General features: G+C 42.7%; 1 protein-coding gene across 2 annotated transcripts in view; it reads right to left on the minus strand.

Moving 5' to 3' along the window:
• The window catches only part of LOC115118992 (multiple epidermal growth factor-like domains protein 9), a 98,002-nt gene extending 81,797 nt beyond the window's left edge, over window positions 1-16,205 (minus strand). The window contains exons 1-3 of one of the 2 annotated variants that reach the window (XM_029647728.2): window positions 14,804-16,205; window positions 14,549-14,671; window positions 5,851-6,052 (exon numbers count right to left, since the gene is read on the minus strand). In XM_029647728.2, the coding sequence (XP_029503588.1) occupies window positions 5,851-6,052; window positions 14,549-14,671; window positions 14,804-15,071 (593 nt within the window). In that variant the 5' untranslated portion in view covers window positions 15,072-16,205. Of the gene's footprint in view, window positions 1-5,850; window positions 6,053-14,548 lie in introns of both variants that reach the window. The other variant, XM_029647718.2, reaches the window with a different exon arrangement.
• Window positions 16,206-16,207: the final 2 nt, after the last annotated feature.

The following is a 16,207-nucleotide window of genomic DNA, read 5'->3' on the forward strand; positions in this document are numbered from 1 at the left end:
TTAAGCCATTTTGCCACAACTTTGGAAGTAGGCTTGGGGTCGTTGTCCATTTGGAAGACCCATTTGCGTCCAAGCTTTAACTTCCTGACTGATGTCTTGAGATGTTGCTTCAATATATCCACATAATTTTCCCCCCTCATAATGCCATCTAGTTTGTGAAGTGCACCAGTCCCTCCTGCAGCAAAACATCCCCACAACATGATGCTGCCACCACTGTGCTTCACGGTTGGGATGGTGTTCTTCGGCTTGAGAGTCTCGCAATTTTTCCTCCAAACATAACGATGGTCATTTTGGCCAAACGGTTCTATTTCATCGGACCAGGGCACATTTCTCCAAAAAGTACATTCTTTGTCCCCGTCTGCAGTTGAAACCCGTAGTCTGGCTTTTTTATTTGGAGCAGTGGCTTCTTCCTTGCTGAGCGGCCTTTCAGGTTATGTCGATATAGGACTTGTTTTACTGTGGATATAGATATGTGCGTACCTGTTTCCTCCAGCATCTTCACAAGGTCCTTTTGCTGTTGTTCTGGGATTGATTTGCACTTTTCGCACCAAAGTAGTTGTCTCCTTCCTCAGCGGTATGACGGCTGCGTGGTCACATGGTGTTTGCGTACTATCGTTTGTACAGATGAACGTGGTACCTTCAGGCATTTGGAAATTGCTCCCAAGGATGAAACAGACTTGTGGAGGTCTACAATTGTTTTTCTGAGGTCTTGAGTGATTTATTTTGATTTTCCCATGATGTCAAGCAAAGAGGCAGAAGTTAGGCCTTGAAATACATCCACAGGTACACCTCCAATTGACTCAAATTATGTCAATTAGCCTATCAGAAGCTTCTAAAGCCATGACATCATTTTCTGGAATTTCCAAGCTGTTTAAAGGCACAGTCAACTTAGTGCATGTAAACTTCTGACCCACTGGAATTGTGATACAGTGAATTATAAGTGAAATAATCTGTCTGTAAACAATTGTTGGAAAAATGACTTGTGTCATGCACAAAGTAGATGTCCTAACCGACTTTCGAAAACTATAGTTGGTTAACAAGAAATTTGTGGAGTGGTTGAAAAACAAGTTTTAATGTCTCCGACCTAAGTGTATGTAAACTTCCGACTTCAACTGTAGGTTGATTAGCCTTTATGAATGTTGCAGCAGTTGTCCCGGGTTTCAGGTCTTCCATTACTATTGGCTCTGTCAAACCAAGGTCATACCCATTCCATGTCAATGAGCTCAGTACATCAGGAATCGGGCTTCCAAGGGTTGCAGACAGTACACAGTATCCAGAAAGATGCCACGACACTTTTTCATCCCTCCTACCCTATTGCCTGGTTGAAAAACAGAAATATCCGAGATACGGAGAATGCGGATGGAATTCAGACAAAACGTAATTCAGCAATATTTAAAAAAAAATATCAAACTTAATAGGGAACCAACTAAATATATTGAAAATGAAATAGTTTGCCCAGGTTTATCATAAGACATAACGCGTCAGTGATTCGTATTTCCTGTAACTTACTGAAGAGGCAATGAGAATTCCACCTGTATGTGTGGTGCACGGAGCAGCTACCAGTTCGTGTAGCCGTTAGTGATGTTGCTAATGAAAAATCTTCTGGTAGATGGAAAGGCTTTCCCAAAAACCTTCTCAATTAAAATGATAACTATAAAGTAGCCTATGCTTACCTGGCAGAAGGATATGATTATCAATCCAATGGCTATTTGTTTTGCTAACTCTATCATCATATGTGCACTACAAAAACACCACTAACCAGCTTGGTGCAGACTGGAATTAAAGGGTAACAAGACCCCAAATTCTAAATATTTTTTCAAAAGTGGTCCTCAGATGTGGTTTAAGCATTGTTGTGGACTTAGAAAAACAATTAAATTGGATGTTCCACTTTAAAAAGCATGATTTAGAGAGCAAAAAATATATACATAACTTTTTTTAAAAAGGGGGGAAACAAACCTGGAAATAATAAAATGAAATTTGGGAAGAAATTTAAAAGGATTTTATAGGGCCCTATGAACCCCAACTACTATGGTTGTTGGCCAATCTGAAGTCCCTTGAGATGGTTCATCTTGAGGCTGGATGGAGAAGTTCTCAGTTGCAGTGAAAAAAGCCAGAACTGTAAAGAGGAACCGTTTCAGGACAGCAGGAATACTTCCCCATAAACACTATAGTAATTTTTGCAGACCCTCTTTTCCAGTTTACCTAGTACAACAACAAATATGTTGATAAGCCAATAGACAAAAGCAACAGAGTACGAGTGTGTCTGGGAGGGATCCCCTGGGAAACCGAGACAGGGTATGGGGGTGGTCGACATTGAAAGGTCCCGAGAGTACAGTAGTACTGGAGTGAACACAGTCGCTCGCTGGGGGCATAGCGATAGTGTTATGGGGCAGCTGATCGATGGATACAGATACAATACGATGCAGGCTCCTGGTTGAACTTTGTCTACATATTTTTCCATTCTATGTGTCACAAAGGTTGAGCCTAGACTTTTGGAGTCTTGACTTGCACTGTACTTATATAACATACTTCTGACTGCCTTCCCACTTTGGCTGTCAATTTGTTGCCATTCACTGTTCAACTCTGTGGTATAGTGAGGTTCTGTGGTATGGTGAGGTTCTGTGGTATAGTAATGTTCTGTGCTATAGTGAGATTCTGTGGTATAGTGAGGTTCTTTGGTATCGTAATGTTCTGTGGTATAGTGGGGTCCTGTGGTATAGTGAGGTTCTGTGGTATAGTAATGTTCTGTGCTATAGTAATGTTCTGTGGTATAGTGAGGTTCTGTGGTATAGTGAGGTTCTGTGGTATAGTAATGTTCTGTGCTATAGTGAGATTCTGTGGTATGGTGATGTTGCTTGGTATAGTGAGATTCTGTGGTATGTTAATTTTCTGTGGTATAGTGAGGTTCTTTGGTATCGTAATGTTCTGTGGTATAGTGGGGTTCTGTGGTATAGTAATGTTCTGTGCTATAGTAATGTTCTGTGGTATAGTGAGGTTCTGTGGTATAGTGAGGTTCTGTGGTATAGTGAGGTTGTGTGGTATAGTGAGGTTCTGTGGTATAGTAATGTTCTGTGGTATAGTAATTTTCTGTGGTATAGTGAGGTTCTTTGGTATCGTAATGTTCTGTGGTATAGTGGGGTTCTGTGGTATAGTGAGGTTCTGTGGTATAGTAATGTTCTGTGCTATAGTAATGTTCTGTGGTATAGTGAGGTTCTGTGGTATAGTGAGGTTCTGTGGTATAGTGAGGTTCTGTGGTATAGTGAGGTCTCTGTGGTATAGTAATGTTCTGTGGTATAGTGAGGTTCTGTGGTATAGTAAGGTTCTGTGGTATAGTGAGGTTCTGTGGTATAGTGAGGTTCTGTGGTATAGTGAGGTTCTGTGGTATAGTAATGTTCTGTGGTACAGTGAGGTTCTGTGGTACAGTGAGGTTCTGTGGAGCTCAGCCACTCTCTGGTCTCATCGACATTCCTTTACCGTGCAGGCGGGTCAGCCATGAATGTAGGAGAGTACCAATTTCAACAGTTTCCCAATTTTGTCCACCGCTGAGGAAAGCTGAGCATTTTTCTTCTCACTTTGGCACAACAGCAAGGTTATGAAAACAGTTTACTTCTGAGTTGCTGTTGCTACACAGGGACTAGCTGTTTTCTTGGCAGGGAATGACTGAATCCTGAACTTTCCTGCCATCATTGAGTTTTCCAATCATGACTACAGTGGCATCTTCCGAACGTGACAACCTTTATTCACAGGCCTTGAGATAGAACCTGAGATTGCTTGGGCAGGGAAAAGGATATGCTACTGTTTGTGTGTGTGTGTGTTTCACCTGCACTGAGGGATTTTTTGATCCTGCGGTTGCATTTGGGCAGGAATCCTAGAACATCCTCAGGAGATGAACTCACAATCTGTCCACAATCCAGAGACAAAATAGGCAGCGCAAAAACGCTGACAGATGCACTGGCATTTATAAATATAACAGCGGGAGAAGGTCACTGAAAGCACAGCAGGGGGATTGATGTCTGCCGCTGATGGCCACTCTTTCCAAACAAACTCAATATTGCACTATTTTACTGATAGATCCGTAAAGATGCCTGTCAGTAAGTCATAGACCAGGGATTCAAGCTTTATTATAAACTGGGTGGTTCGAGCCCTGAACTGTGATTGGCTGACACCCGTAGTATATCAGACCGTATACCACGGATATGACAAAACATTTATTTTTACTGCTCTAAATTACGTTACGAACCAGTTTATAATAGCAATAAGGCACCTCTGGGGTTTGTGGTATATGGCCAATATACCACGTCTAAGGGCTGTTCTTAGGCACAGCCTTTAGAAGTGTTATATTGGCCATATACCACATCCCCTCGCACCTTATTGATTAAGTCTTTCATGTCTACATTAACCAGGTCTTCATTTCATGCTACATTAACCTGGGAGAGAAGTGTCACATGACAATGCATCATACACGGTCCATCAGCAATGGGGGTAGTAAGGGACAAGAACTGAAGACGTATGAAACAGCTACTCTAAAGAGATAAACAAAAACATTGAAAGAGTCTATGGTCATGGGCTTGAACACCATCTGATATTATGCTATAGTATCAATGTATAGAATGCACACATCCATTGCATGCTCTCCCTCCGAAATACACACTTAAGCATGTACTGTATGTAGGAATGGTATGTCATCCCAACCCGACACACACACACACCACAAAAAGACATGTTTGTAGGAGGGAATAAAGACTCAGGAAACTTGGTGGAATTGGTTATGATTGTAATAGTGATCCCAGGGATAATACTAAAGGGATGTGATTAAATTAATGTTAGAATCTCTGGCTACCGCACAATATAAGCAGAGAATGGAACTGGAACACCATTCATTCATCCGGACTGCTGATCTTCTCTTCACAGCCCCACTAGAATGGTGGGGTGTGTTACACTCTAATTACAGCTTCAGAGTCCTCAGTAGTTACGCTGTACACAGTTTCCCCAGTGTCAATACCAATCGGATAAACAACAACCCCTACCAAGTATAGACTTTAAACAAAACTTTCTATAGGAGCCAGGGAAGTCAAACTGAAACTCCTAAAATACCAACCATTGTGTCAGACTTACAGATAAATTAGAGTTATGAAAATTACACAGCGTCTTCTGCCTTTCAGGTGAAAAATGACAGTTGAAACCAAGCAGAGGTCAATAGCCCCGGGGACACACAATTACTGCACTCTAAGGCACAACAACTTTGGACATTCTCGAGGGAGTATTTTCTCACACAAGTGAAGAGACAGAGACGGAACTCCCTGCCTCGTTGTGACTTTGCAGTGACATCATTGCGCTTATTTAACCTATATTTTACCAGGGAATGTCTTGGGGTTGGTACCTCTTCCTTAAGTTCATAAAGCACCAAATTAAAGGAAACAGACTGAAACAGGGAGGGACTACCTGGATACGTCCAATAAACACTCAAATCTGGTTTCCGATGCAAAAACGTTTTCAGATCTGTGCCCTAAAGCACACAACCCTGGGTTCAGGTGAGTGAGTCACCAGTCTAACAGGTAGAGCAGGAGCACACGAAAGACAATAGTACTGCAGACAATGTGATGTTAGATGACGCACCTTTTAGTTATCATACCTGTAAAAACATCTAAAGCGTTGTCCCATGAGACCAGACTGCTGGTCTGGTCCAACCGGGGAACTTTCACACGCTAACCTAATGTCTTACCCATAGATACCTCCACTACATTGGCAATCATTTGTAAACCATGAAGACACTGCTATGGAATACATTTTGCCTTTTGTCTGGAATACCTGGTAAACACTGATAACGCACACATTAATGAAAAGTCTCACCTGTCGCAGAGGGGTCCAAGAGCACCGTAGGAGTCGCAGCTACAGGGGATGCAGCCGGTGGTGCCGTTGTTGAAGTGGGCCTCCTGGCAGTCAGCACACCGCAGTCCCATGTAGCCCAACAGGCAGACACACTGCCCTGTGCTGCGGTCGCAGCGGTCTAGATCCAGAGATCCCTCTCTGCTACAGTTACACAGGAACTCAGCTGGGGACAGAACAGGTAGTGGGTTATTCAGATGAGGTTATTGTTGCTATCACAAAGGTGCTCTAGTGTTTGTGCAACATTTATATTTTGCCCTCAACCCGACCAACAGCTTTAAGACACTGCTAAAGTGGCTCAGTTGGAGCGTGGCGCCAACAACACCAAGGTCGTGGGTTCAATCCCAGCAGGGATCATTTGTAAAAATTGTCACATCACATGTAGGCTACGTGTTCTGTGTCACATACTTTACAAAGAAACTATGCAAACTTTCAATATCCTAAATCAGCTAATTCCCAGTATCTCTTATGAAGAATCCTAATTGAGAAGCCAAGATACATATCAAATTGAGGTTCATCTCATTAACAGCCTGTTTAAATATTTAAAAAGGCCTGTATTACAAAGATCTCCCTCAGAAGAGCCTGGTTGATCATTATCTCTGCACTAGAGCCGGATGACCTTGATGTGCTGGGTTGTGTCGAGCAGATATCATTTTTCACCCGCTCCGCAGAAGACAAGAGCATATTTCATTAGCCATGGGATCCGCGTGATGCTTAACAAGACTGACTTGCAGATGCCTGGACAGAGAAGATCAGAGGAAATTTGGTAGCGAGCTTTGAGACTTATTCTCCCCCTCACTCTACCCAATTACTTTCTGTATAAAACAAAATGTCATGGAAGCCTGGAAGATTCCAGAGGCTTTGCCTTTCTTTAGACTCAGTGGGGAAAATAGCAACTTCAGAGAACACAAACAAACGATGTCCTGGAAGAAGGTACTTTGGTGAGAGGATAGCCCTAGTATATATTTAACACTGCAGTACAGGGAAAGGAGAGAATAACTGCTCAGTGAGGGAAGAAAAATACACTGGGAGAACAGTCGTGTGTCCTGGGAGACACTCACTCGCTCTGTGAGGGGACTATAGGTCTATTACCCATTGTGTTACAAGGTACATGGGTAAAACGTTGAGTTTGCTGCAATCTCTATTCAACTCTTTCATCCTCGGGTGCTACCGTTGTCTGTAAGTGTGTCGTTCTACTATCATTATGAATGTAATATAGTGAGTGAGTGATTCAGCGTGAAAATTGTGTATGAAGTGGTCCAGATTAAATCCAGGTGAAATGAGTGGAGTGACCTTGGCATGTGGATAAGTCCATTAAAAAGACTGCTAACTGAAAATGACCACAGGCATCATATTTACACATCACAAATGGACATATCGGTGACACGTTACTTGAACCACTGTCATCACACCAACAGGCTTACAAAAGTACCAACCCCTTTTAAATTGGATCAAATTCTGATTTTCTATGAAAACTGAGTTCTTAAATGGAACACATTGAAAGTAGTTTATGGACGACAACTTGCTGCTCTCTGCACATCAAAAACAGTCATCTTTTTCTTCTCCCTCTCTGGCGACATGATTTTTAAAATGTTTCCTTTATTTAACTAGGCAAGTCAGTTAAGGAAAAGTGGGTTAACTGCCTGTTCAGGGGCAGAACGACAGATTTGTACATTGTCAGCTTGGGGATTTGAACTTGCAACCTTTCGGTTATTAGTCCAACACCCTAACCACTAGGCTACCCTGCCGCATGATGAATGGTTAGCTGCACTCATTATTACATAATCAACTGAATGAATAGGAAGACACAAACAAAGAACGTCATGGACTGCAGTGACTGGGATGGCAGTTATTCTGCAATTGTTATACAATTACGTCAGTCAGCAGCGAACATGGCCCGGCGACGCAGTGAGAAAAATAGAGATGCATCAGGCAGATATCTAGCACCAGCTAACAGCACCGTTCGGCTGGGGAAACAGGAGCCTCTATCAGAGGTGACCTTGTTGCCACAGAGAAGATTACACAATGTGAAAATCTACCAGTGTGCACCTTTTTCCCACATTGCCTCGGACTGCTCAATCGTCCCGATGGTGGTAGATACAGGACCCTTGACTGACTGTACATAAGCACTTTCTCCCCCTGTCAACGGCATGGCTTTATCAGGAGGACAATGATAAAGGATGGGTTTGGAGTTCTATACAAAATGTGAAAGGGGTATCCCTGCTCTTTGTAGCAGAGTGTGATTATCATTATATAATGATGAACACAAGGCTCTTTCACTCTCCAAACAGCCACAACCGGCTGGGACTTATAAAGACATCCAAACAGGGGTATGAACTATTTCAGGGAACATAACTGAAAACCGTCAAATAAAAATTGAGGAACAGAAGCAGAACAGAAGTGATCTATACTGTTCCGGAACATAACAGTTATTTTAAAAGTAAAGGAACCAGTTAATAACGTTCTTTTACATTCCAGGCCTTTTTTTCCAATCCCACAAAGCGCCTATGCAAAGCCCTCATTTGTCATCCAGCAACATATTGCAGTGTCTGCCCTTCCTTCCCAAGCATAGTCTGCTGTAGCTACTGACGTTACAAACATGATTTAGAAATTAGGGAGAGATTTTTAATTAGAATAGATTCACTTTTTCAATGCTAGTTAAGGATACCATAGTTAACACGTTAGCTAGCTCTGGTCCAACGTTACCTAGCTCTGGTCCAACGTTACCTAGCTCTGGTCCAACGTTACCTAGCTCTGGTCCAACGTTACCTAGCTCTGGTCCAACGTTACCTAGCTCTGGTCCAACGTTACCTAGCTCTGGTCCAACGTTACCCAGCTCTGGTCCAACGTTACCTAGCTCTGGTCCAAAGTTAGCTAGCTCTGGTCCAACGTTAGCTAGCTCTGGTCCAACGTTAGCTAAGCCAACACTGAAGTTCAAAGACATTCACAGTTCCTCCATAGAAGCTGCTCCTCCGTAGGTATAATTCTGTGGGCCTAATTCAGATATGCTTGTCATAACAAGGTCTGGTTAGGGTGAAAGTAGGAGTACAATGTCCAATGTGCTTGAGGCTCTGGCATTGGAGGATGTGGACATTACCACCCATTTTTACATGAAACATATCAAGTTCCCCATTCAGCAGTGTTCTTTAGATAGAGCATGGTATGTACATTAGTACATCCAGGGACAGCACAGCAGTCACTGAAGCAGTAGGCTGGCAGTTCAGGTGGTGGCCTGGGAACGTTCATGACGAGGCCTAGTGGCTTCCCAGTATTACGTAAGAGAGTGACTGCATGAATAGGACAAAGGAGAAAGAGGTCAGAACTAACTGTACCTCCCACACTCCAAAGCCTGGTTCCTCTCAAAGTGTTCCCTTGTGCCCCCTGATCAAAAGAAACATTGGCTTTGTTGTGCAAAGTACTCTTTGACCAGTGGTTCTACATTCCAATAGAATTTGACAGGAGTTACGCAACCAGCCTGAGCAGTCAGAGAGTGTGAGACATGTCCCCGCTCTTGGCAGCAGAGCCGCTGACCCCTGGAGTTTGCTGTGCCACTGTCACCTTGCATTGCCCGACACTTTCATGATCCCCCCCCTCACAGCTTACATCTCACGTGACCCTTACAGACAGAGCAGAGAATCTCCAATCCAGCTCAGTGTGGTTTAGGTCACTTTATTGTTCTTACTGTATTCGGGAATTTGTCTTGCATCTCGAGCTCTTGAACTCATAAGCTCGCAAGTTAAAAATATGTTGAGAATATGGATTAAATCGTTGACATTATGCAAGAATGGAACTACTGTTATCACTTTTCACAGTAGACATGAAGATACACAAAGCCCACAGGCACTCAACACAGACATATCAGGGAGAACAAGGGAGACTGTATACTGCAGACACCCACAGCCCCACACAGAAAAAAATGTATCTGAGAAGCAAAACAGTCTTGTGCTGTACAAGACACTGCTGCTGTGTCCACCAACTTTCCAGCTGGGGAGCTTGAACGGCGCACTACACTTTCTCCTGACCTGCGAAGCTCATTAAGGGGGACCTGCCAGAGGGGCTGCCAGGAGATGCTTGAAGAGCAACGCTGCTGTCTTACACGCAGACCTCTGCTGAGGTCATCCCTGGCCAACTGGCCGCTCTAAGCTCATTTTACAGCCGGTAGAACCATTACATATTCCCACGGATTCACAGCGTCACAAAATTGGATAGCATTCTTCTCCGAGAGAACAAATCCTCTGGTTCAGCACAATTTCTGACCCTAAGAAGACACGCTTTCCGTTTGTCACCACACTGCTTGTTTAAGAGTAAAATACAGTAGATGAATATCCTAAAGGAGATCATTCTTCTCACAGTAATAGCTTAAACAAACCGAAGACATAATGTCAAACAGAATATACAGCGTTCATAAACTGAAAAGGCCAGATAAACATAATGGTGGACAAGAAGACAGACACAGTAGACAAATGGGTTTCTCTCAGCAGTTCAGTGTGTTTATGGCAAGAGGGCTGTCCAAGGGTCTACTCTACAGCCTGGCTGCAGGTCGAGGGAAGTTTGACCAAGCAACCAATGCTAGTGTAACGGGTGGTCAGGGTCAGCGACTACCATGGAGCCTTTTCAAGTAAGGCACATCGAATGGCTTCCCAACGTCTAGGTAGAGCGAGGGGAAACTGTGCGACATCACGGCAGATTCAGCAATGGCACCGCATTTATTTAACTCTTATTTTACCAGGTTGATTGAGAACACATTCTCATTTAAAGCAACAACCTGGGGAATAAGGGGGGTGAATGAGCCAATTGGAAACTGTTTGGGATTCTTGTTTTTGTTGTTATGGTGACCATTGACACTGCCTCTCTGTAGCCTCTATCTACCCCGTACAACTGAATGTGGCATATCTGTGGTGTGATAACAGCGACACGGTCAGATGCTTTTCATCTGGACAGGACGCCCTGAAGGCTTGGCTATCGATCAAATACAGCCCCATTACAGTCGCCCTCTAGTTACTGCCTATTGGGTCCCTGTGCATGGGAAAGGGAACAAATCAAAAACCAGGGAAAATAAATCCACCCGTAGCTGCAGTGGTAGTCCATCTACTGTAACACAAAAGCAACTCCAACCATATCTTGAATGAAACGTAGACACAATAAACAACATGAGAAGGTAATACTGTGTTCGTGGGAGTACTCTTTTTCGCCAAATGAAATCCACTCCTCACGCAACCAATAAAGCACAGTAAAACTTGTCATGAGTTACTCTAATATGAGCTTCCACGATTATTTAATGCAATCATCAAATAGTATGCCTAGAACTAGAAGAACTTACACTGCTTCTAACCTCACCCTCTCAAGGCATCTCTGTTATATCAGTAGACATTTGAAAAAGAAAACTGTCAAGATGGAAAAATGTATTACAAAATAATAAGCAGAATTTGACAGTGAGACGAGTTAAAAGACCACACAATCAGACAAAACTGATTCAATATTTCTGAACTAGGGGGAGACCACAGAGGGGCAACATGGGCTGACAGGCAGCACTGTGACAAACATATCCTGGATCTAGTAGTCTGCAATCCTTGCCATCACAAACCCATTAGCACAAAATAAATCAGTGCCAACCCACAATGTTCCATCAGGGCTTGGCAGGGTGTATGGGGAGCATTGGGGATGCTATCCAACCAGGTGCAGAGAAACCGGCCCCTTTCAGCTGCCCTGAGCTGTGCCGAAGCATGGGAAGAAAGGATAGGGATCTCTGAATGTGAAGCAAGGCACGTGCAATGTCACCCACGCTGTGACTTGCAATCTCACTCCACACATGAAAATCACAGGCATATTAGTTCATGTTCATGTCACTCCCACAGACCTGCAATGATATCCATTTTCAATCATCGATGACTTCCTCCCAATGTTACTTTATTAACACATAACTACACAAAAACAAAGGTAGCCAAAAACATCTGACACATCTTTAGGCCAAAACACTCCAGACAGGATACATATACAGTTGAAGTCGGAAGTTTACATACACCTTAGCCAAATACATTTAAACTCAGTTTCACAATTCCTGACGTTTATTCCTTGTAAAAATTCCCTGTCTTAGGTCAGTTAGGATCGTCACTTTATTTGAAGAATGTGAAATGTCAGAATAATAGTAGAGTGATTTATTTCAGCTATTATTTCTTTCATCACATTCCCAGTGGGTCAGAAGTTTACATACACTCGATTAGTATTTGGTAGCATTGCCTTTAAATTGTTTAACTTGGGTCAAACATTTTGGGTAGCCTTCCACAAGCTTCCCACAATAAGTTGGGTGAATTTTGAGCCATTCCTCCTGACAGAGCTGGTGTAACAGAGTCAGGTTTGTCGGCCTCCTTGCTCGCACACGCTTTTCAGTTCTGCCCACAAATGTTCTATAGGATTGAGGTCAGGGTTTGTGATGGCCACTCCAATACCTTGACTTTGTTGTCCTTAAGCCATTTTGCCACAACTTTGGAAGTAGGCTTGGGGTCATTGTCCATTTGGAAGACCCATTTGCGACCAAGCTTTAACTTCCTGACTGACGTCTTGAGATGTTGCTTCAATATAGCCACATAATTTCCCCCCCTCATGATGCCATCTATTTTGTGAAGTGCACCAGTCCCTCCTGCAGCAAAGCACACCCACAACATGATGCTACCACCTCTGTGCTTCACGGTTGGGATGGTGTTCTTCGGGCTTGCAAGCATGCTAATTTTTCCTCCAAACATAACGATGGTCATTATGGCCAAACAGTTCTAGTTTTGTTTCATCAGACCAGAGGAAATTTCTCCAAAAAGTACGATCTTTGTCACCATGTGCAGTTGCAAACCATAGTCTGGCTTTTTAATGGCGGTTTTGGAGCAGTGGCTTCTTCCTTGCTGAGCGGCCTTTCAGGTTATGTCGATATAGGACTCGTTTTACTGTGGATATAATTACTTTTGTACCCGTTTCCTCCAGCATCTTCACAAGGTCCTTTGCTGTTGTTCTGGGATTGATTTGTACTTTTCGCACCAAAGTACGTTCATCTCTAGGAGACAGAAAGCGTCTCCTTCCTGAGCGGTATGATGGCTGCGTGGTCCCATGGTGTTTATACTTGCCTACTATTGTTTGTACAGATGAACGTGGTACCTTCAGGTGTTTAGAAATTGCTCCCAAGGATGAACCAGACTTGTGGAGGTCCACAATTTTTTTTCTGAGGTCTTAGCTGATTTCTTTCGATTTTCCCATTAATATCAAGCAAAGAGGAACTGAGTTTGAAGGTAGGCCTTGAAATACATCCACAGGTACACCTCCAATTGACTCAAATGATGTAAATTGGTCTATCAGATGCTTCTAAAGCCATGACCTAATTTTCTAGAATTTTCCAAGCTGTTTAAAGGCACAGTCAACTTAGTGTATGCAAACTTCTGACCCAATGGAATTGTGATACAGTGAATTATAAGTGAAATAATCTGTCTAAACAATTGTTTGAAAAATTACTTGTGCCATGCACAAAGTAGATGTCCTAACCGACTTGCCAAAACTATAGTTTGGTAACAAGACATTTGTGGAGTGGTTGAAAAACGAGTTTTAATGACAACCTAAGTGTAAGTAAACTTCCGACTTCAACTGTACCTGTAGAGTGTGATGAATGAGTTACTGTGTTGAGTCGGGGTGTATACATCTGGCAAGACAATGACATTCACAATAAATATATATGATTCATATCAGAATTAACAGATTCAATAGTAGTTCTCTTTTCCCAAAACCTGTAACTCAAGACCCTGATTTTATTTCTTTTTATTTTACCTTTATTTAACTAGGCAAGTCAGTTAAGAACAAATTCTTATTTTCAATGACAGCCTAGGAACAGTGGGTTAACTGCCTGTTCAGGGGCAGAACGACAGATTTGTACCTTGTCAGCTCGGGGGTTTTGAACTTGCAACCTTCCAGTTACTAGTCCAACGCTCTAACCACTAGGCTACCCTGCCTAGTGTGTGCAGATGATTCGTGGAATGTGTTAGGGCTGGGACAAAACCCTGACCTGATGGACATTCAATGAGTTTCCATGAAACAGGAAAACTGTCTACCACACAATTAATGCAAAATATCTGTTGATGGTGCCATATATATATATACACACACACACAGTCATTGGTTGATGCTACAATGAATGACCCTATTACAGTGGACGTCAGTCAGTAGTCACACTGGGCTAGTTGAAACAATGAACAAACTGGATGTAGAGTTAGAAAACTATATTTGTCACTCCACAATGATACAAAATACAGATAAAAAAATAAGCATTGAGGACCACTCAAATTGAGTTGAAACATGGTACAGACATCACCTATAATGCATTACAGCTATACACATGTAACGTTATGCATAAACAAAACAAAAAACGAAGTAGGCTAGAGTGGATAAAGGGACAATTAGGCACTTAACACAAGTTACATTTCCCATCGCCTTTTCTGACTTGTCGTGTAACTGGAAAAGGGTCATGTCTTGAGACAAATGGCAGTGACAGTGCTCTGCCTCGTTTCATTTTCAAATACATTTTTATTTCATGCTACGCGGTGTTTGGACATGAAAATAATCTTGTTTCAAAATGAAAGGTCAACATCCTACTGCATTTAAATTTCCAAAAATGGGTAGAGCAGAGACTTACTTTGTTGCGTGTCAGTGGTGGGGACAGGTAAAGGCAGAGAGGTGGACGAAGAATGTGTCTTTGTTTCGGGAGTCCTCGATGGAGAAATTGTCGAAGCAGTTGGTGTTGTAGTTCGAAATATTCCTGTGTAAATTATCGGCGTTATGTCAGCTGTACCATCATTGTTTTTTACTGAGGACTCCAATATGGACTCACTTATGGTGGTCTTTGCTGTTCGGGTCAACTTGTTTGTTTGGGAAGATTTAGTGGTTTTACCTGTAATCCAGTTTGCCGATGTGGTAGCGGTAGAAACTGGGGAGAGCGCTGAAATTGTGGACAACCTCACATTGTCCTCGGGTAAATAATTTGGCATGGTAGTGCCGAGCTGCCCGAGTGTGATTTCGGACATGGCAGGTTGCTTTGATACAGACAGTTCATTGTTGTTGGAGGCGCGCGGTGCAGCACGATATAACCCAGCTGTCAATGAAAACAAAAGTAATTCCAACATCGTTGACCTTAACATAGTTCCAAGTTCACACTTCATGTTATTTCAACTCCCCACGTAAAAGTTTGAACAATTCCAACTAAACAGCACTTGAGATCAGTGCACCCATCACTGGTTCTGCTGCCACAACTGCTTTCTCGCGCTTACAACCAGATCGAGTTCTACTATGCGTCGCACCAACGAGACAATGGGCAATATGATTGACAAGCGCTCCAACCAATGCAAAGAGCCCTGTTAAGAGTTGTACATTTTAGATGTCTCTGTAATTTATTACATGCCTAGCTAGACGTTTCCCCAAATTTTATTTTTTAAACACAGGGTGGTCTACTCTGGCCTAGAGAGACTGCGAACACTGAGTTTTTTTTGCTGCAAAACATGGTAGTTAATCAATTCACATGAATAAATAACGCGGATTTTGGTTGATTTAGTAAAAAATTAATTTAGTTTGCCAAAATAGATTAAAAGCCTATTGATGATTGACTCCATGACATATAGTTGACTTGGAAGTGTCCATTACACGCGAACCTAGAGCACCATCTGGTGACGACTCTGCGTAACCAAAGGTCAGGACCTACTCCTTCCTAAACTCTATATGGGAAATATTTCTCCTAAAAGTCCATTTATGCTTGATTGGAAAGTGTGGTCGAAGGCGCCGTATGGAGGATGTGAGGCAATTGCGGAGCCTCCAGAAGCTGGCAGAGGCAAAATTTGAACTCAGGTACTGCATCGTTGTGCGCTGCCCAAATACTGTAACAATGCGGAGGGCTCCATATAGCTCTGCATTGACATGATTGGTTGACGGTAGGTGGAGGCGGGAGGTCCAGTATAAACACAAACTCACATCCTTGACAACAGCTCTGCTATGCAAAGGCAAGAAGTATAAATGCCTTGACTTTTGCAGAGGCCTTATCGCAGTAAATGCTGTATGGCTCATAGACAGAAGAAAGGCATTTAGCCTTGATTGACCATGCAAAGCCCAACTTAGGAGTAGTGACAAAACGTTTCTGGGTAAGATCATAGTCAACTTTTATACACCAATCCATCATAGTTTAAGATCAATGATGAAGAATGGAGAAATGTCACAGGGGAGGGAATGAGGTCACAGCATTATATTTGATCATTTCCCCCATGTTGTTTCCCTTGTTATTTTGTTGGTCACATCTTAAACAGTGTAC

The sequence above is a fragment of the Oncorhynchus nerka genome, linkage group LG4 (assembly GCF_034236695.1).
Source record: "Oncorhynchus nerka isolate Pitt River linkage group LG4, Oner_Uvic_2.0, whole genome shotgun sequence".
Classification (NCBI taxonomy): domain Eukaryota; kingdom Metazoa; phylum Chordata; class Actinopteri; order Salmoniformes; family Salmonidae; genus Oncorhynchus; species Oncorhynchus nerka.